We start from the raw sequence: 22508 nt of genomic DNA, 5'->3' as shown, positions 1-22508 counted from the left end.
ATACAACTACTTCAGAAGGATTACAAAAACATAAAAGCTAAACGTCTATGACATACTTTCTTTCATCAACCTCTACCTCTAGTATAAAAAGTGGTTGCTGATCAAAAAAGAAAAATTTTCCTGTTTCCTATGGGCGGCTTAGCCAATAAATCCGCAGCATAATTATGTTCCCTACAAACATGATGAATTTATCATTGAATTGCAGATTATTCCTCCAAGACCACAATTTCCAAACAGTTACACCCCACACCAAATTCCATGAGCAGTTTAAATTTCTCCCCAAATTCTTTGTCAAATTAAAAGCAAACCAGTCACGCAGGGAAGATGAGAAAAAATGAGTGTAATACCTGCTATCCACAAGTTGTAACCATAAGTTCCTAGCATAGTAGCAGTCACGTAAAACATGCAACACGTCCTCGACATCATCATGACATCCAGAACACAAACCCGAGCAGTTTGACCATTTACTTCTCCACATATTGGTTGGTAGCTTTTCACTGTAAGCTATCCATAGGAAAACGCGTATCCTTTCTGCACCTTTCCATTTCCAAATGTACTTATAAACCGGGCTATAAAGGTTGTGGGGAGGTTTCTCAATCAAGAAGTAAGCACTTCTCACAGTAAAGTTTCCATGGTTAGTAGCCCCCCAAGTCATGACATCGTTTCCCATTCCTACCACTGGAGGAGGGGTAGTAATTAGACGCTTAATTACTTCACTGCTAACCATAGTAGCCATCCTATTTAAGTTCCAAGAACCATTACAAATCCAATCAGCAACCATAGTCATATTTTCTTGCAGAGATATATCTTTATAGCAAAAATCTATAATCTTTCTATCATGGTACAACCAATAATCATTAAAGAAGTTGATGTTCAGCCCATTTCGCAACTGCCATCTAGTTCCTTGCTCAATAACATCACTCTGTTGACAAATGAATTTCCAAAGTCTAGAATCCCCCTGTTGAGTATTGAAAAGATTTTCTTCACTTCTAGTCATGTATTTCCTTTGGAAAACATCAGCCCATAGCGACTTAGAGCCAATTATCATATTCCAAGCAATTTTCGATCCCAAAGCCCTGTTAACTGAAGTTAGCCTTCTAAAACCCAAACCACCAAAATCTTTTGGGAGAATTAATCTTTCCCATCCAATAGGATGGAATCCATTCTTGTGCTGATCTTCCCCCCAAATGAAGTTTCGCTGTAATCTTTCAACCTCATGGCAAACCAAGGCAGGGATTTTGGCTACCTACATGGGATATAAAGGAACTGTATTCAACACTGATTTAGCTAGTGTTATCCTGCCTGCAACAGAGAGACAATTGATTTTCCAAGCTGCCAATTTGGATCTTACTCTTTCCACTATATAATGAAAAGTTTCGGTGGATTTCCTCTTTCTAGACAAAGGAAACCCCAAGTATTTTCCAATTTCAGTGGAGATTTTCATACCAGTAATATCTTTGATTTTCCCCTTCAAAGTTCCAGTCACCCTTAGTGAGAAAAAAATCGAAGACTTGTCTTTACTTACTTTTTCCCCTGAAGCTTTACAAAATCTCTCAAGACAATCCATCATATAGTTTGCCTGACTTTCAGAAGCCTCCCCAAACAAAAGAAGGTCGTCAGCGAACATAAGGTGAGAAATTGAAGGACCATGTCTAGTCACATGAATCGGCCTCCAAGCATTATCATTGACAGCATCGCTAATGATGTGAGACAACCTATCTATACACAGAACAAACAAGAATGGTGAGATTGGGTCTCCCTGTCGGAGACCTCTTTTGGGGGGGAAAAAACTCAGATTGAGAACCATTCCAAAGTACATTGTAAGTAGTAGAAGAGATGCAATTCATGATGAGATTACTGAAATTACTCTCTATTCCTGTGTCTAGAAGAGTTTGCCTGATGAAGCTCCACTCAAGACGGTCATAAGCCTTCTCAAGATCAATCTTAATAGCCATCAAACCTTTTCTGCCTTTAGCTCTCTTCATTACATGCATAATCTCCTGTCCAACCATGATATTATCTTGTATGTGCCTCCTAGAGATGAAGCTAGATTGGTAAGGAGAGATCCAATCATCCATAAGATTCTTGAGTCTTTGAGTAATGATTTTTGTGACACATTTATAATGCACAGAGCATAATGAAATAGGCCTGAAATGTTCAACTCTTTGTGGAGATTCTCTCTTAGGAATTAGAGAAATCAGAGTTCTATTAGCATCAACAACAGAGACAGATCCGTCAAAGACACCTCTTACAAAATTGCATAGAGAAAGACCTACTACATCCCAATTAGCTTGGAAGAAAATGGGGGAGAAGCCGTCATAGCCAGGGGCTTTATATGGCCCCATGTTAAAGAGGAAAGATCGAATTTCATCACTGCTGGGTAAGCCGCCTATCCCACAGAGTCTGGACTGATCCAACACGGGAAAATTCGATTTTGTCTCGAGTTCAGCGAGATCTAGACTGTTACACTGAAATAAATTCTTGAAATACATATTAACTAATCTCTGTAACTCATCATCACTTTCAACCCAATTACCTGCATCATCCTGAAGAGATAAGACTCTATTTCTTCTTCTTCTCATATTAGTCTTCAAGTGATAGTAACGTGTATTTCTATCACCTTTGGAAATCCAATCAGCACGTGATTTTTGAAACCATTTGATTTCTTCAAGATGCAACACTTCCTCGAGCTCTTTTTGCAATTTCCATTCCAATTGACACAGAAAAGAGGAATGAGGGTAGGAAGTTGAATTCTAACTTCCACTCAATCTAGCTAGGATAATACTTTTCCTCTTTTCCACAGAGCCAAAGACATCCTTATTCCAGTGGCATACCACAGCTTTAAAGTTAGCCAGATTATTATCAAAACTCCCCTCAGTACACCATTTATCTTGAAGAAAAGGCTTAAAATTATCATGATTCAACCACATAGCTTCGAATCTGAATGGGCGTTTTGAAGTAGATACGGGATTCGAAAAGCCCAAGGAAAAGCAAATAGGATTATGATCTGAGAAATTGGTTCTGGGCAGCACCTTTAAATAGCAATTTGGCAATGCTGCTAGTACCATAGAATTCCCTAAAGCTCTATCGAGTCTTTCATACAAACGAGCATGACCCGGCAAACACGGTCCCTTCTAAGTGAATTTTGGTCCTATGGAGCCCAAGTTGTTAAGGCCGCAATCGATCATATTATCATGAAACCTCTTCATCCTTACCTCGTTACATCTCACTCCACCTATTCTCTCTGTGGGAAAGAGAATATCATTAAAGTCCCCACAGACTATCCAACGTAGTGCCATCCCTTGCGAAAAATGGTAGAGTTTCGCCCATAGAAGTTGCCTGTAATTCGAATGTGGGATCACGTAAATTGCTGTAAATAGGAAAGTAGGAATGTTGGGAAATTGACATTGAAGATGGAAATATTGTCGATCCTCTTCTAGAACTAAAACATTGACAATGCTACTATTCCAAGCGGCCACCATCCCTCCAGATCTCCCTTCGCTAGGTATCATCTTCACAGTGTCGAAACCCAACGTGTGGAGGAAGAAGAATCTTGAGGCATTTGAACACTTGGTCTCAGAGAGGACAATCAAATTGGGTTTATATCCTTTAAAGAGAGTCTTCAAATTTCTAGCAAGCCCATTACCACATGAGCCTCTAGTATTCCAATAAAATATCTTATCCATAAAAAACATGAATAACGGTTTTAATAGAACCCATTTAAAACCCATTGTGTAATTGGGTTTCAGGAATACTTGTCTCCACACTGTTGACACTTGGTAAATTGGGTTGTGGGCTTGAGTCACTCGGCCCAAAACTATCAACTCAATCCACTTCCTCCACCCCCATTTCTCCTGGGTCCTCTGGATAGGAGGATGGGACGGCCTGCTCTGGTAATTCCTAAGAATGAGGTGCCAATTGATGATTACAAATATCATCGTCTCTCTCCATAGCCACGTCGTGTCCCCCATCATTTCCTTCACCCATAGTAATCATCAAAACTTTTCCTTCATTCCTCGTTTCAAGCTTGGAAAATTCTCTTGTCCTTTTCTCAGCATGTCTAAAGCTGCTCTTTGTTTGTATAGGTACTGATAGTGCGCTTCGCTCCATCACCTCTGGGTCTTTAGTGGTCTAGTAATACACCGTTACTACTTCAGAAAAGGATTACAAAAACATAAAAGCTAAATGTCTATGACATACTTTCTTTCATCAACCTCTACCTCTAGTATAAAAAGTGGTTGCTGATCAAAAAAGAAAAAAATTTCCTGTTTCCTATGGGCGGCTTAGCCAATAATCCGCAGCATAATTATGTTCCCTACAAACATGATGAGTTTGAATCTACCAGTTCCTATAGTAGTACATTCTAACATCACCTATGACATCCCTGAAGGGGTGATCTTCGTCACAACCCCTTGTTAAAAAATTAATTACATTAATACAATCCGTAATGAGATTAATTTTGGGAAAGCCTTTCTCCTAACACATCCGAAGTCCATGGATTACTCCAAGAAGTTCCGCTATGCTTGGTGGGACTGAAGAAAGTTTATAGCTAAATCCCAGAATCCACTTGTTGTTCACATCTCTTATGACTCCTCCACAGCTACTCTCACCATTAGCAAGTACCGATCCATCTACCTTTAGAGACACAGAATCTTGTTCATTTCTACTGATGGTCTCATGGATTGAGATTTCTCCCCCATAGAAACAACACTCCTTCATCAACCCTTGATCCCAAGTAGCTCTATAGAAGGCACTTCTCTATGTGAAGCTTTCTGTTTGTTCTCCTCCCTTGAACAACTTGTTGCATCTTGAGACCCATATATCCCAGCCCAAGTATCCAAAAAAGTGTTGACCAGGATACCCTCCTTGTGTACTCCTTTCCAGTTTCTTGTTTAAGGTTCCATCTATCCTAGTCCATTCCTTGTAATGAACAAAATGTGCTCCACTTTGATTCAGCCACCACTGATGCCCATCTCTCTTTTGTGTTCCTACAATCCCAAATCAAGTATAAAGCCTCCTCTTCTTGTGCACAACCGAAGGGGCAACACGCTGTCTAGTCAATGCCTCTCCTCTCTCTCAGCTTTGCCGTATGTATCCTCCCATGAGCTAAAAGCCACAAGAAAGCTTTAATTTTCTCTGGTATGTTATACCTCCATATTCTCCTCCATATGCCATCTTCCATCCTATTGGAACCTGTAAAAAGAAAATGATAGGCAGAGTTTACAGAGAAAGAACTATCAGTAGATGGTTTCCAAAAAATCTTTTCCTCTCCTCTCTCTTCACAGGGTGGGTGTGCACTCGCAATATGATCAAGAACATTTTTAGGAAACCAAACAGACAACTTGGCTTTATCCCAACCTTCATTTAGGTTCACATAATCAACAACTCTCTCAAGGCCATCAATATGTGTCTCCCTCTCTAGGATCAAATTAACTAGTTAAGTATTCATCTCTGACCATTTTTCAAACCAAAAATAAGTGTTTCTTCCATTACAAATCTTCTTCCCTAGTCCTTCCTTAAATTTATCCCAAACTTGACAAATGCTTCTCCAGGTCAAGGAAGATACACTCTTTTTGGTAACTATAAGCATCTCTTGGCTTCCACATTTGTACTTTGATCTCAAGACTTGAACCCATAAAGCATATCATTGCTTAATCATCTTCTAACATAACTTCATAATAAAAGCTTCATTTTGTTTCCTCAAGTCTTTAACTCATTTGCCTCCTACTTCTTATCCTCTTGCACATTATCCTAAGATAGCAGATGAAGTTTCTTCTTTTCAGTACTTTCACCCTATAAAAAGCTTATGCCCTATTGCTCTAAATCCTTAATCACTCTCTTTAGGAGTAATATAATTTGTATATGATAGGAAGGTAAAGCTACTATCACTGTTTTGATCAGTATAGCTCCTCCCGCTAAATTCAGGCTTGTTCTCTTTCACCCTAATAGTCTTAGGTGAGATTTCTCAATAATTGGAGCAAATGTAGCATAAGATGCTCTCTCATGAAATAGTGGAATATCGAGATATTTCCCAACATTTCCAGTGAGTCTAACTCCTATTTTTTCGCTCATTTCAACAACTCGAAAGTAATATACATTTTTTGAGAAGCAAATTTTTGTTTTTGTCAAACTCATTTTTTGCCCAGAGACTTCATAAAATCTATTAATACATTGCATCATTCCATCTATTTATAAAGTGGTAGCTTCTCCAAACAGAATTAAATCATTAGCGAAAAACAAATGCGATATCTTCGATCCCCCTCTGCTTAGCATGATAGGACTCCAGCTACCTTTTGCTATTGCATCTTGGATCAAGTGATTTAGTCTCTCCATATATGGCATGAAAATGTAAGGAGAGATTGGATCTCCTTGTCAAATACCCCTAGATGGCAGGAAATTAGTTGTTGGCTCACCATTCCATAACACCTGGAAAAAAAAAGGGGGTCGAAATGCAAGCCATGATAATTGTAATTAACTTCTCATTTATCCTAACCAATTCTAAAGTCTCTCTTATGAAGGCTTATTCAAGACGATCATAAGCCTTTTCAATATCAACTTTCACTATTAATCTTTCCTTCTTCCTTCTTCTGTTCTTTATAGAGCGTATGACTTCTTGAGTAATGATAATATTGTCACTACTTCATCTGACCGCTATGAAGCTGCATTGATGATTTCCCACAACTTTATCCATAATCAGTTTCAGTCTCTTGCTCACTATTTTTGTAATTACTTTGTAGCTCACATTACATAAAGACATAGGCCGAAAATCTTTCATTTGCTCTGGGCGATCACTTTTTGGAATTAGCACTAAATTAGTGTTATTTAATCCTGTGACTTTTGTCGGGTCTTCAAAGACTTCTCTTACCATATGACACACTGACTCCCTGATGATATTCTAGTACTCCTAATAAAAGAAAGGTTGTATCCCATCTGGCTCTAGAGCTTTAAAAGCACCTATATTAAAAATTACTTCTTTTATTTCTTGTGATGGCACTTCTCTTGAGAGGCTGTTCCTCTTTGTTTTCAGATAAGACTAGGAAGCTATGATTTGTGTTCAGATGCCTAGTAGTTATCGACTCACTCTTGAAGAGTTTTTGGTAAAAATTAACAACCAACCATTAATTTAAGATCCTCCTGCTCAAAAACCCAGTTATTATTAGGATACCTTAACGCCTCAACTCTATTTCTTCATCTTCTAATAACTGTAGAGTCATGGAAGAACTTGCTATTCTTATCACCCCATTTAAGCCACTTACATCTAGATTTCTGAAACCAAATTAGTTCTTTTTGTGCACTTACCTTATTATACTCTTTCCATAGTTCTCTTTTAGTTTGCACAAGGTATTGACTGTCTCTTCTATTTCTTACCCTTTCAAGTCCCTCTATCTTGTTAAGGATTGAATTCTTTTTTCTCCAGATACTTCCAATCTTTGCTCCATTCCATTCCTTAGCTTCACTACTGAACATTGACACATTTTCATTCCAGGATCCTAAACTCCAACTTTTTTTAATAATATTCGAGAAGCCTTCTTCCAGCACCCACACTACTTGACATCTGAACTAGGGATTCCTAAAACTTCTTCTCTCTTATTGATCAATGCGAACCAATAGGGGATGGTGGTCTGACCCATACTTACTCAAATGATGAACTCTTGTGTATGGAAGAAGATTATTCCATTCCATATTGCTGAAAGCCCAGTCAAGCTTCTCTTTAACATTGTTTCTTTCCCAAGTATATCTCTCCCCAATACTTTTAATCTCAATTAAGCTTGTCTATTGAGTAATCTAGTTGCCTGCACACTTTTTATACATTTTTAATGATTAATTTTATTTGTTAACAATGTTGTGGGGCGGCCTCAAAAACTTTTCTGAATAAGTTCGGCATATGTTGAAAGATAAAGATGTTAGCTTGTTGATTTTATTGGAAACATGAGTCAATAGATTGAGAGCTGATAGAACTGTTAGAAAATTGAGTTTTCAAAAGTGGATCCATTTAGAAGCAACGAGCTATCCATTGTGCCTTTCTCCAAGCTTCATTCATGGCCCAAGCGATGGGTTCTAGTGGTTTGCCATAACATTTTCTTCTAGCTTCTATTCTTCTGTCGAGTTTCCCTTTGTTTTTTTCCACGTTTTCCCCTACCTTATGGTTCACTTGTTTAGGATTGACATGCTTGCTTTCTTTGTAAAAATCCAAGGCTCCAATGTTGGCTAAAGAGCTGAAAACAATTTTGTTTGTCCTACTAGTAGTTTTTTTTTTTTTGTTAACAGGGATACCACTTTGGGTCTAGTTGCAATTGTTCTCTTCCTACTCCCACTATTTTTTTTTCTCTCCTAGGTTTGGGCTTCTATTACCTTGCTTATTGCTTGATCCATCTTTGTTTTTTGAGCTTGGGCTAGAAAAAACCTAATGGGTTTTCATTAACTTCTTCTTGTCTTCTTATGTCCATGTCAGTCACTGCCTTTTCCATCTTCTATGCGCTGTCCCTTTCATTGTTCTCTTGCTTATTTGATTGACTTGATTCCCCCTTCTCAACATTTGTACTTTTTTCCTTTTACGTATCAATGACCTTCTCATTTCCTTTCTTTTGCAAATTTTCCTTGTTCTCTTTCTTGCTCTATTCCTTCACAAGTATTCCAGTTGGCTTAGGCGTGACATGATCCTCTAATGCGATAGCTATCTCTTCTTCTTGCAAAACATCAAACCTTGTGTTCTGCCTCCTATTTTGATCTTTAGCCAAGTTTTTACCTTCCCCCAGACCTTCTTGGGATTTCTTCTTCTCTACCCCTCCTTTTTGTTTTGCTTTCATCCAGACATCGTACACTTCATCAGAATTGACCCTTGGTATGCTCACCAAGGGATGTTTCTCTTTGGGGTCATTACCTAAACTATCCACTAGTATCTTCGTTGACTGACTCTCCATCTCCAGATTTTCTTGGTTTGTAGCATGTTGCTCCTTCTTCTGTCTTGTGAGCTCATGAAAAGGGCACTCTTCTTGCTTATGGCCATATCTACCACAACCAAAGTAGATGATGCTCAAGCCTTCATATTCCACCATGAAGAATTTTCTTTTTATCATGAGCCTTGATTGTAGTTGTTTGTTAAGGTCCACTTCCACACTAAGCCATGCATACTTCCCTCTTTCCACCACAGCATTACTATTCTCTTGTCTAGCCAGTGTGTTCATATCGAGTTTTAGGACCTTGCCAATCATGTTTTCCAACTCCATCATACATTCTTTAGCATAACAATACATCAGTAGAGTAGGTACCCTTACCCAGATTGCAACTTTCCTTACCTTATTACAATAAGGATTAAAGTTTGGACTCTATCTTTGTACAACCAAGTAGTGTCCTTAAATGATCCAAGGGCCATCAAAGAGAAGTTTCTTGCATAGTTCTTTATCCTTTGCTCTAAAGACAAAATAGTTGTTTGGGAGATCGATTAGTTCAAATCATCTGCCTTGATTAGTCATTTCAACCTGTCCCTCATCTTCTCCAAGCCCATTGTTCTCCCCAAGACTATGATCACAAGGGCATCCTTCCATGACATACAAAGCTGTCTAAGTCTTTCCTCCAGTATATTTAGCTTCGATAGGGTCTCTGACAACTTTATTTCCTCTTCCATTAGCACTGGTACTATTTTCTCTTCTTCCTTTAGCCAATATATCATGAGCTCATCAAATTCCGTTGAGAAAACATGACCTTTATAGGAGATTTGTGTCTTTTGACAAGACAATCCCCTTTTTACTTCATCTACCAATCCTTTTTTAGTACTAGCATCCACCATTGGTTTATCCTCCATCATTTCCTCTATTTTCCTACCCTCATCTTTTTTCTTCAATACATACATCTTCATTCATCCATTTTACATGTTTTCTTAGCAAGTCTTCTTCTTTAGTTGTCTATTCCGAATTCCTAGTGCCTCCATTGACCATATCGCTTGTTTGCACCCTGTTTCTCCTCTCTCGCAATCTCTCATCTTTTGTACTAATCTCCTCTGAATTCACACTCTGAGTTGAAACACATGAAGTGCCCCTTCAAAAACAAAAGACAAGTATTTTACAAAAAAAGTATATAATTACTATCTCCAGCAGAGTTAGGTAACTAATTTAAGAAGATTAAAAAAATAATTAAATTAGTTATTTATAAAAAAAATGTGTTGATTTCTCTAAATTATCTTGTTTAATCATGTATATTGGAATTATTTCTTGATAGAAACCTTACAATTAATAACGATATTTTTAGAAAACTTATAAATTTGGAAAACAAAGTGAATTAAGATGTTATATTTAGGACCAAATTCAACTATCAAATTAGGTCTTATATTTAACACTGAAGGTAGTATATGAGATATGATTTGGGTTATAAGGCCTAATTGAATATTTTCTTCATCAATAAAGTATGAACTTACCAACAAGGATTTGGTCTAGTAAAATAGGTTAGCCTTTCATCATATGACAAAAGAAACTTCAAATCCGTTAGAGGAAGTGCCCCCACATACTCCATAGTACCTCAGATGTTATTGTCTTTAATAGGAAGATGTTTGTGTCTAGAAAAAAATAAAGTATGAACTTCAAACCCTTGATATTATTATTAACTAAGAAGAATCAAACCTATATTACTTGATGGTACGACCATTGATCTATTTTTTTCCCGATAAAAACGACCATTGATCTATAAATCTATGGTTAACCCGGTTAACTTGAGGCAACCTTGCTAGCCCAGCAAATTGGGTTGGGTAGGTCCACAGGTTGCATATATGTGTGATTTTTCTAGACTTGAGAATATGTTATTTTGATTTTCTTATGAAAAATATTCTTCATTTCTTGTTTTAGTTTCATATTCACACATGTCTTAAGCTGAAAAATAATATCTTTCAATTCTAAATATAAAACTTATTTTATAGTATTATTTATACTCTAAAATATGTCTCATATTTATGACTAGAGAAATATATTCTTTAAACATAGTCTATCATATGGTTATGAAATTTTTTAAAAGGGGTTAATATATTTCTGATTCCTCAAATTTACTCTTATTTTTCTCTTGGTTTTTCAAATTTTAAATTACAAGTTTTAGTTTTTTAAGGACAAAATGATTAAGATTTTTATTAAATTATAAAATAATATTTTTAATAAAACCCAAATCTATAATTTAAAGCTTGATGTACGACAATAAAAAGACAATAAAGTTGTCATTCTCCCCTCAATTCGTTTGTTTTTTTTTTTATTCATGCTCCCGGGTCCAAGCCGTCGCGGCGGTAAATAGAAACCGCTGTTCTGTACTGAAATGGAATTTCTGAACCCTCCCAAAAAGGCAAAAGCTACAAAAAGACCGCGACGACATGCTTTTGGCAGTAGTGGAAATCATGTTAACTCACGCTGTGTCTGTATCTGCTTCGACGTTCCCACTTCTTTCTGAAGGGACCCAAAAAAAAAAAAATTCACACCTTCTCTCTCTTCCACCTCCCTCCTTACTGTTCACCCTGCTTTGCAAAACTACTCACATGGTGCTTCCTTCCACGCACATTCTCTCTCCTCAAAGATACCACTCTGGCCGCCTTTCCTCATCTGTTTGATTCCACAGCAACTGCATTCATAGAAGGATTAAAAAAAATTGCAATGGGGTGATTCCCATTTTATTTTACTGCAAATTTTTCATTCTGTCTGTTGGGAAAAAAAGAGTCTTTCCTTTTCACCTTTCTTCATGCGCATTTTTCATTTGTTTCCTTCTTTCCAGTTCTACTCTCTAGCACAGTTTCTGCTCCTGGATTTTTAATTTCATCATTGGGATTTCACATATGATACTTGTTGAAGATATCTAGTCCATCAAACTGGGTTCGATTTGGTTTGTGCTTCTAAAGTTTTTCCCCTTTGGTTCGTAGTTTAAAACTTTTCTGTGAAGTGAATACGAAAAGGGGTTTGTATTTTCTGTAGGATCTCATTGTTGCCACTTGCTGTTTTCGTGGAGAATTTGTGATATTATTTCTGTATATTGCTTTTCTTTTTGTTTTTTATGCGTTTACTTTTACATCCTTTGATTTTCTGTCTTGGTTCTTATATAGGTATTATGCATATTACAACCTTTGGATAAAAGGAAAAGGTCGCTTGAGTAAGTGATTGTTTTTGGGTTGTGGTAGGCGTATACATCATTGCATAGCTCCTGCAACTTTAACTCAGCTGTGTGTAATGGAATCTTGGAGTTATCTCTCAGAAGAGAAAGGCTATTTTATTACTGATGAGATGGATTTTTCTCTGGAAGCTTTCATTAAAGGCAAAAAAGGAAAAGATTCCTGTAACTTGGAGAGAGATGAGTTTGGTTCTAGCGGTGGGGAAGCCAAAAGCATGGAAGTTTCTGACCTGGGATTTCATGACTTGTTTCAAAATGAGCTAGATAGAAATCATAATAAAAGAGTGACTTCCTCAACCAATGTTATTGCCATGGATTCATCTTTTGCAGAACAAGAATCTCAGCCAATGTTTTTAGGTTCTCTGGTTGAATCTAAAAGTCCCACTTCATCACTGATTGATTTGAAGCTGGGGAGAATAGCAGATTGTAAAGATCCAAGTAGTGATAAAATTGCAAGAAGAGCTCGGTCTTCTGGCTCACCATCTCAGACGCCTTTTTGTCAAGTTTATGGTTGTAACATGGATCTTAGCTCCTCAAAAGAGTACCACAAAAGGCACAGAGTTTGTGATGCTCACTCCAAGACAGCCAAAGTTGTTGTTAATGGCATCGAGCAGAGGTTTTGTCAGCAGTGTAGCAGGTTAGCAGTTTTTCCTTACAATAAGATGGTCATCTCACGGCCAAAGTTCGCGATTGTATTGTGTGTTTTTCTTTTTTATTTTCCGTTTATTCAATTTTGATGCAGGCCTTTGCCTTGCTGTTGTACCATAGCTTCTATTCCTCTTCATCTAAAAAATAAGATGATCATCTCATGACTTCAATATTTTACTATTGATACTTATGTTTGTTTCAGTGGTGCGTTGAAGGTATTGCGTTTTTCTTTTCATTTGTTAGATTTCTGTACCTCATGTCATAAAACCAATTAGAGATTCTTGCTGATAATACCCTGCAAATACTAGGACCTTAATATCTCTTGTTAGCCGTGGTAATTATTTGCTTATTTTTTTATACCACATGCGATTAGAAAAAATAAAAAAGACACTGGCAGGTCGACAACCAAACTGCTTAGGATGTCCCTTGAATTTTGGCTCATTCGGCACATCAAATGAATCTTACATTTAGTTGCTCGATAAGAAATGCCTTCCCCCCCCTCCATTTCCGGCAATCCATGTGTTTCTGACTGCTCATTTTTTTAAACCTAACATGTAAGTGAAGCTGAAAATGAGCTAACTAAAAGTCGGCTCATGCAAAAGATTACATGCAATTCTTATTGGTTCTATTTGTACAATATTTAAGAATTTTCTTTTTCTCACCTTTATAAATGTATTTTCAGTTATGGCTACCAACTTAGTTATACCTGATTAATCTCAGTTGACTATCTAATGCACTTTACGTGATTTATCTTCCTTCCTTTGAGAGATATCTATCAGACCGCACTCCTAGATTGTTACTTATGGATTAAAATGGAATGTTCTCTTTTCATCCTTAAAATAGGTTCCATTTGCTAGCTGAGTTCGATGAGGGCAGGCGCAGTTGTCGCAGACGTCTAGCGGGACACAATCAACGCAGAAGGAAGCCTCAGTTTGATTACGTATCTGGCAAACCCTGCAAGATGCTCCAATTACATCAAGGTAAGAATAATACTTTGCTGCTGAAATGCTTGGAAACAGAAAAGGCAAAGAGATGTATGCACAAGCTCTCGCTATCCTTCCTTATCTTTGAGCTGCAAATTTAGTAGCAGATAATAAATAAATGAGACGCTTGATTTGTATAGAAGTCATACTTCACCTCAACAATTAGAGCAGCTTCCTTATATGGATGTTTCTTCAATGATGATAGTCTTATGTAGCCTAAAAATCTTTCTATTAGTTCTGCTTTCTTGAATTCTTTAGACGAGGTAAAACTTGTCTCTAATAAATTGTCTCATGCTCAGATCCTCATTAATTAGGTGCGACTGGAAGAAACTATCTTATTAGCTTCAAATAACATTCAATAGAATGAATGCAATCCAACAAAAAATTGGAAAGTGGTATTTTCTTTGGAATTTAAAGCATGAACCTAAGAAATTCAACTACCAGTAATTCTTTTATAGAAGTTGAAACAATTAGGTGTATTAAGTACGAAAATTATAAATTCATATGTATAAAATAAAGATTTACTTTAACAAGTGCCCAATATCTGTGTATAGATGCATTTGATAGCCAACTAGCTCGAGATTTTATGTGAAGACACTTGCACACAGAATATATGAAGTTCTAGTTGGATATTTCCTTTTCCTTTTAGTGTGTCTTTTCCCCATGACTGGTCATTTTTATGATCCTATGACATAGAAGGAATCTCTTCACATGATCCTCATGGGATGAAGAAAAACCAGTCTTGGGATCTTGTATTTGGTATTTTCTTAAACTACATATCACGTTTTTAAATATGTGCATAGGTATCAATAGCCTCATCAAATGTCACATGTAATTTTATTATTAAGATTTTCTGAAGATGCTATAATTTTTCCTATAAATGTTCTATCAGTCATGAGGACAAATTTCTCTTTTATAGTAAGGCAGACCAAGACTGCACTGCATCCTGTCATGGGACCATGTATCTTATTATATTTCATATAAATACGAATAATTTCTACTAAATTTTTGAGTATAGTGACCAGAACAAACCTTTTTATGTAGAAATTTGGTCAACCCAATTATTTTCTGCAAAATTGGGCTTCCCAAAATAGAATAAAAAAATTCCTAGGTTTCTAAATAGTTTGGACCACTGAAGGCTGAGGCACCTATAGGTCTTGTAAATTATGTTACAACTCACTCTCTATGTTTGTGGTCCCAAAGGATGATATATCATGTAATTAAATAATGGTTAGTTATCCTTTTTTGGTGGAAATTGTCAGGTTTTATATTCACAGATGCTTAGCAAAGCACACAAAAGTTGACTCTTGTCTGTTTTTGCATATTCAGATTCATTTAGAAGACTTAAATTGAATTATTAATTTCAAGAAAACTTCACTATTGGAACTACCTTGCATTCTGATGTTGCTTGACAACTAACGTAGAGGTTAGAAAAGGCACTTACAGCTCCTTCACCAAAAGAGTAATCTATGTTCACCCATTACAATTTACCATGCAATAAAGTATATATTTATTTCCCACTAAAAAATAATTAATTTCCATAGCTGGAGCTGTAAAAATTCATTGACAGTGCAGCTCAGATTCCTGAGACTAAAAACCAGTCTCTGTTCTTGTTTTCCTGTTGGAATTAAAGTGTTCGTGTCTCTTAGTAACATTATTTTTCTGCTCACTTAATATGTTACAACTTCACTATCTGAGGTTTAACAGCTGTTTCCTTTTATATTCAATAGATAAATTAAATGAAGAGTGAAATTGGTATCCAGAGTTGGAAATAATGAAATGAATCTCTTTACCTGACCCTTATGGGATGAAGAAAACCCAGTCTTGGGATCTTGGGTTTGTTGTTTCCTGAAGTGTTTTTCTATTTTGCCACACTATAAGAGCATATGTGCAAAGGTGTCAATAGCCTCATCAGATCTCATATATAATTTTAGTATTAAGATTTGTCGGAAGATGTTATAACTTTTCCTATAAACGTTCTATCAATCTTGAGAATGAATTCATCTGAAGAAAAAAGTGAAATATTTTTTATTTCTTTTTTTTTTTGGGAGTAAATGAAATATATTTACTCTTAACAGTAAGGATGAACAAGATTGCATCCTGTCATGAGACTTTGTATCTTACTATATTTTGCATGTAAATGCAAACAAGTTATACCAAAGTTTTGAGAATAGTGACCAACATGCTCCCCCGCCGCGATTGAATGAGAATTGAGAATGGATAAGAGGCTCGTGGGATTGACATGAGGGGGTAGGGAGGGCTATATTTCTGGGAGCGAACTCCAGGCAAATATAAAGCACATGGATACAAGTTATGTCTTGGAATAAAAGAGAATTCTGAATCAGCTATGTTTTGGCATGGAAAATTTGGTCAACCCAATCATTTTCTGCAAAATGGGGATTTTCAAAATAGAATTAAAAAAAAAATCACCTAGGTTTCTAAACAGTTTGGACCACTGAAGGTTAAGGCTCCTCTAGGTCGTTTAAATTATGTTATAACTCACTCTCTATGGTTGTGGTCCCAAAGAGTAATATGTAATGTATTAATTATTTGTCAGGTTTGTTTTGTTGGTAGGAATTGTCAGGTATTTTATATTCATAGACGCTTAGGAAAACATACAATAAATTTAAATTTCTTTCTCACTAAAAAAAGTTACTATCCATAGCTGAAGCTGCAGAAATTCATCGAAAGTACAGCTCAGATCCTTGAGCCTAAGAGCAAGCGTGCGGTCTTGGTTAATTTTCCTGTTGGAATTAAGTCTTCATGGCTGTTCCTAGCATTGTTATTCTGTTCGCTTATTATGTTATAACTTCACTTTCTGAGGTTTAAGAGCTGTTGCTCTTTATATTCGATAGAAAAATTAAACTGGGGGTGATATAAAAAATGTAATTTTGAGGATGAAAATGATCCTATCTTTACTTTCAAAAAGTAAAAGAAAGTAACAAAACTGACAGAGTATTCTTCTTCTAATAATACTCCCAAGAATATACCTTTAATGGCTCACCACTGAAACCAAATATGCAAGTAATAGATCATGTATTGAGAAGATAGAAAAGAAAAGTACATTTTCACCTTCGTAACCAGATAGTGCAAATAAATATTCATAAGCAAATGCTATACTTCGATTTTATTGTTTTCTCTTACACTGAATGAATTTTCAGGGACCAAAAATCTGGAGGCTTCATTTCAGAAGAGACCCCAGTTTGCCTCACAAGACATGATCAGTTGTGGCATATTGTATGACCAAACCGATCTCAGTGTCACACCCACTCAGGAGAAGTTGTCAACACCCTCATATGCTAGCTGTGCTCTCTCTCTTCTGTCAGTTCAGTCACAGAACCCGTCATGCCTCTCAGCAGGAAACCCGGGACCTAGTTCCTGTGCTCGTCTCGCCATCTGCACGAATCACAGCGATGAAAAAGATTCCAAAGTACATTTGGGCATAAACCCTGCGGACAAGTATGTGCAAAATGAGTCATCATCACATGGATTGAGCTCCATGGAAGCTACCAAGAAGGGATCCATATTGCTATCTGATGCTGATTGTGCTCATCATCTTCAGGTTTGCAAAGATCATAAGTACCAAACATCAGAACTACTGGATGCCACACACTATGTTTCACCTGAGGATGGAGCCACTGTTGATCTATTGCAATTATCTTCACATCTTCAAAGGGTGGAGCATCAGAGGAAGTCATTTATTCAGCGAGGCCTTTGAAGAGTGCGATGGAGCTGTAAGCCCATACATGATATTATATATTAGTTACATTTAGATGTAGATATCTGTTTCACTGGTTTATTGTGATAAACGATGGCTTGGAAGTTAAAGAAGTGAGAAACTCCTTGGTGATGAAGCCATTTTTTTTGTTTGGTATGGACAAGCAAGTGTAATTTCTTTGCCCTGCAATGGATGGTTATCCCAGGTCCTAATTCAAGCTTATTCCGTTTCAAAGGAACAATACGAATATAAAGTTTGAGTAACAAAGATGAAAATGTTAAGATGGATATTTAATCATATAAAAAAGATAAAATTCATGATGAGTATATGTGAGGTTTATCACACGGTGTCTAGCCGTCTATTGAAAATAAAATACAAGAAAATTGAGATGATTTGCATACACACAAAAAGAATCGTTGGAGTTGTTGGCGAGGAGAATGGATCATATCATAGGAGAGTTCTTTAAAAGACGCAGATGAAAAGTAAAAAGAACACTCAAAGAAAAAGTTATTGAAATAATCTATCAAAAGATTTGATTGTTCATGAAGTATAATTGCCTGACTCACCTAATGAAGTAAAGCTTATTGTTGTATTATTATTAAAAAATGAAATATTTAAAGATTCGTCCAATTGATTTAACTGTAAGAAGCTCTATGTTGTCCGCTTTACCCACAAAGGCGTGGCTTTGATTCTATCAGCAATATGAAGGCCATTATTTGTGGTAATTTGTGTGTATCTTTTGAGTTATGAAACTTGTACTGATCTTGATTGAGTTGCAGGATATTTTATTTTTTACTTTTTGTTTGGGCCAGGATAGGTACCAAGAAGCATTTTGCTGTTGTGTTTTAGTGAAGGATGAGACAAATTTATCTCTCTCTCTTCAAGTTTTCATTTACTTTTATTTAGATATTAAAAGGGTGTTTGAAAAACTCTATAAACACTTAAAAAAAAATGTTTCTATATAAATTGAGATGAAACTCTTGTACTTATTGAAATTACATCTAAATGATAACATTAAGCTCTGATTACGGAGCATGTCAATGGAAAATAATTCTCGGGATATTCATTAGGATTTTTTTTTGTTGATAAAATCGTAATATGTGGACAATTTTTACTATTATGCTCTGAATCAGAGAAATGTTGAAGGGAATGGCGTTGAATTATGCAAATGATGTCTTAGCTCTAGGTTCTTTACATATGCTGTTCTAAGATGGTTTGATAATGTAAGTTAAGTGGCTTTATGAAATTGTAAAAGTTATTTTTTTTGGGTCAGAAAAGTTACTTAATTTAATGAGAATGATTTGTCATTACTATTAGTGATTTTAAATTCTACTGTGTAGAACAATTTTATACTTTATACCCATCAAACTTAGGAGGTGTTTGGACAGAAATTAAACCATTGTTTTAAAAACATTTTTATTGTATACGAAGTAAATATGTGAAAGAGTTTGTTTCGTTTTGCGGAGATGCTTCCAAACACCCCCTTGATGCCATCCCTGCATTTGCAGAGTATTAGAGTCCAATCAAAGGTTAAAAAAACAAAAACTAGAATAAAATTGCGCAATAAAATTTTTTTAGGGCTATTCTATTTTATTATATGATATATAGATATTTTACATTACCATAAATAAATCTAGCCAATTCGAGCGTATGAGATATTATGAGATTTTCATTAAAAAAAAAAAGATAATTCATATTAGGAAATCAGAATAAAACAAAACACCAACTTGCCCATGTATGACATATCAATAATAAGTAAAGAAATTAATTTCAAATAGAAGTTGATAATGTTGCTTGGATTTTTTTTTTTTAAATGAAAGTTGTAACACACATATACCACCTTATTTCACATCGTTAATCAAAGATGAAAAAGAAGGTGAGTATTTTTTTAAAGAAATTTATTACATTTTATTATAATTATTTAACCATTTTTTTGTTATTTTTGAAAATAAAAATATGACAACTATTTGTTATTTATAAGTTTGGTAAGCAAATTATGATTAATTAAAATTTTATATTTTATTATATAGTAGAAATATAAAAAATTGGTTAATACCATTTTTAGTCTCTCAAATTTGATATTATTTTGATTTTGATCCTGAAATTTTGAAATCAATAATTTTGGTACATGAAATTTGACCTCTTTTCTTATTGCAAAAATTTTAGGTAGGGATTCTGGTTTATTTCAAGCCAAAGACAGGACGCTTGATCCGCTTCTTTGAAGTGATACTAATATTGGGCAACACAAATTTGATTTCATTGTGATCCTTCTAAAGGTTTTGGGTCCTCAAACAATATTTTTGGTTCATGAAATAACGTTTTATGAATTAAAAATCATTCATCTAAAATTTTAAAAATTAAAATTAAAATGAGATCAAATTTCAGAAACTATAAATAATATTAATTCAAAAAAAAATTCTTATTAATAAGTCTGAAACATAATTTGTCAAGGCCCAAAAAAAAACCATGAGTTGCAAATTCTCACGTTTCAGTGCTAAATTAAGGAAGGTAATTATCAAATACTACGTCCAGATTACTAAATATCAAAGGCCTAAACTATTATTTTACAATGTTTTCATCCTAAAATTAAATAAATATTAAATTCATTTGTCACTCTTTAACTGGTCATTCCCTTTGTTTATTATCATGATATTTTTTGGCCCTATATGAAAAACATAATTGATTGGAGAATAGAACCTAAAAAATATAAGTAAATGAACCTAAATTTTGTTCTTGAATAAAATTTGACAAGTAATAATATTTCTACATTATTTAGCAATGTTTTTGGTCCGTGAAATAAGAAATTATAGTATTAATTAACAACAAAGAATCCAATAAGTCAGAAAATAAAAAATCAACTTAGAACTCAAAGAAAACAAGTCATTGAATGTTATTGCCTGGCTGAAAAGTGAAAAGGTATTATTATAATAGTTTTTAATAAAAAAGTTAACAGGTTCCATATTCTAATTTTTCAAAAATAATGTTTACAAAGGATGCGTTTAAATAGAAAACGAATTTGGCCCCAAAAAAAAAAACCAAAGAATAATCGGAAATTATGTAAGACTCTTTCTAATACAACTCTAATAAAGCTATACTTGCCCTCACAAGAGCCACTTACTTGACTACTAATTAAAACAGATGATCAAATACATGAAAAATCATAAATAATAACTAATGACTCAATTTTTAAACAATATTCTAATAAGATAAATAATTAATAATTTTAAGAGATTATTTGGATAATTTAAAATATCCAAAAGATTCTTTAAATCTCTCTAATGTTCCACTAAATCTTAAAAACTCTTTTAAACAATAAAATGAGGTAAAATTTAAAACAAATTTATTCCCTCAAACTGGACACCACTTTAAGCAATTTGATTGCGAAGTAATGCTTTTTTGAACTTCAAATAATAAGCCACCTTTAAGTTTACTAAGAATCTTTTATATATTAATTTATAGTAAAAAGTTTAGGTGAATTGGATGCCAGAGGTTTATTAAAGTTAGGACATGCATTCATGTTCAGAAAATGTTTACAGATGTACTTATAGATTATTTACTAATGTGTTCTCATATTAGTAATAAGATTTAAACTCATAACAATCTTATAAGTTATTAGTTAAGTTTTTAGCAATTGGACTAATTCTTAATGACAAATCTTCTATATTTTAAACAGAAAACAAAACACAATTGGCTGTTGGAGGTTTATTAAAGTTAGGACTTACATTCATACTCAAAAAACGTTTACATATGTACTTATAGATTATCTATCAATGTGTTCTCATATCGCCAGTAAGATTCAAACTCACAACAATCTTATAAGTTACTCCCTCCGTTCCTTATTATAAGAGACATTTGATGCTTATGGCATATTCCCAAATATAAGAGACACTTAAAAGTTGTCTCTAGTTTTTTGTATTAATTTCCTATTTTACCCCTATTTACTTTGTCTTCTACCCATACTCTCTCTCCCTCCCACTTCTTTTTCTTTTAATAATTTAATTGTTCTCTCTCATACTCTCTCTCCTTATTAATAGGGGTATTGTTGGAAAAAACATTATACTTTTTACATATTAATTGTCCTCAACTAATTTTAACTGTTTTTTTGATCAACGTAATTTAGTTATTTGTCTCTTATAATAAGGAACGGAGGGAGTATTAGTTAAGGTTTTATTAATTGGACTAATTCTGAATGACAAATCTTCTATATTTTAAACAGAAAGGAAAACACAAAAGGACCAAAAACCCAAATAATGCCATCACAGACTCTTACCCTTTTTCTTTGGTGTAAAAACTCTTAATTTTAAGTGGAAGTTAGAGAGTAATATTTTTCACTTTTTTTCCCCCTAAAACATAGGTACCCTTCTATTGGAGGTAATTATATTCAAGATATTGTAGGGTACTAAATATAAACATTTCTCCTAACGGGAACTCAAATTTTAATTCGTTATGTGGTGGAAGACTAATTTTTTTTACTAGACTCAACTTTATTAGTAGGTAGAAAGCCATTTTAGTTAGATTGAAAGAAACAAGAATCCTAACCCGCAAGAAACACACCCCTAGTTGGACAAGCTCTTCTCCGACCTATATGTCGGAGAGAGAAGGGTCAAAAACTCAAGCACGAAAGCACAGAAACACACGCACAAAGAAATTGAAACGCACAAAGAAATTGAAACTCCTATAAGCAAAAACTAAAGTAAGCGAACAATTTTATTCTCATATTAGTTATCATACCTTAATATACAGGGATAATATAAATTTTAATCCTTCAAGTTTATTCTTATTTTAGTTTTGATCTATCAACTTTTAAACTATAGATTTTGGTTCTTCAAGTTTCTTTTCATTTAAAATATTAGTTTTTATAATTTAATAAAAACTTGGATAGAAACCAAAACTTATGATTTGAAACTTGAGAGATCAAAATCAAAATGAGAACAAATTTAAGGAACTAAAAATTATATTAACTCTAATATATATATTAAAATGAAACTACTATAATGACGCATGGATATAAGTGATATTTTATGCAAGAA

At 34.7% G+C, this 22508-nt stretch overlaps 2 protein-coding genes across 2 annotated transcripts; one reads left to right on the top strand and one right to left on the bottom strand.

The window, feature by feature from the left end:
- Positions 1-101: 101 nt before the first annotated feature.
- On the bottom strand, positions 102-8468 carry LOC114758643 (uncharacterized). Its single transcript, XM_028947708.1, has 7 exons — positions 8405-8468; positions 5151-5193; positions 3216-3657; positions 1805-2468; positions 1526-1719; positions 348-1246; positions 102-171 (listed from the first exon to the last, which is right to left on the bottom strand). Exons 1-7 carry the CDS (start codon positions 8466-8468, stop codon positions 102-104), a joined length of 2376 nt encoding a protein of 791 aa, XP_028803541.1.
- A 2941-nt stretch (positions 8469-11409) lies between these two features.
- On the top strand, positions 11410-17698 carry LOC114758653 (squamosa promoter-binding-like protein 6). Its single transcript, XM_028947716.1, has 4 exons — positions 11410-11626; positions 12065-12766; positions 13621-13757; positions 16922-17698. The coding sequence occupies exons 2-4, from the start codon at positions 12189-12191 to the stop codon at positions 17476-17478; spliced, it is 1272 nt and encodes a 423-aa protein (XP_028803549.1). The 5' UTR covers positions 11410-11626; positions 12065-12188; the 3' UTR covers positions 17479-17698.
- The last annotated feature ends 4810 nt before the right edge of the window (positions 17699-22508 follow it).

The sequence above is a fragment of the Neltuma alba genome, unplaced genomic scaffold (assembly GCF_004799145.2).
Source record: "Neltuma alba isolate B1F8T4 unplaced genomic scaffold, ASM479914v2 tig00010740_pilon, whole genome shotgun sequence".
NCBI classification, from domain to species: domain Eukaryota; kingdom Viridiplantae; phylum Streptophyta; class Magnoliopsida; order Fabales; family Fabaceae; genus Neltuma; species Neltuma alba.
This window is presented reverse-complemented; position numbering and strand designations above follow the sequence as displayed.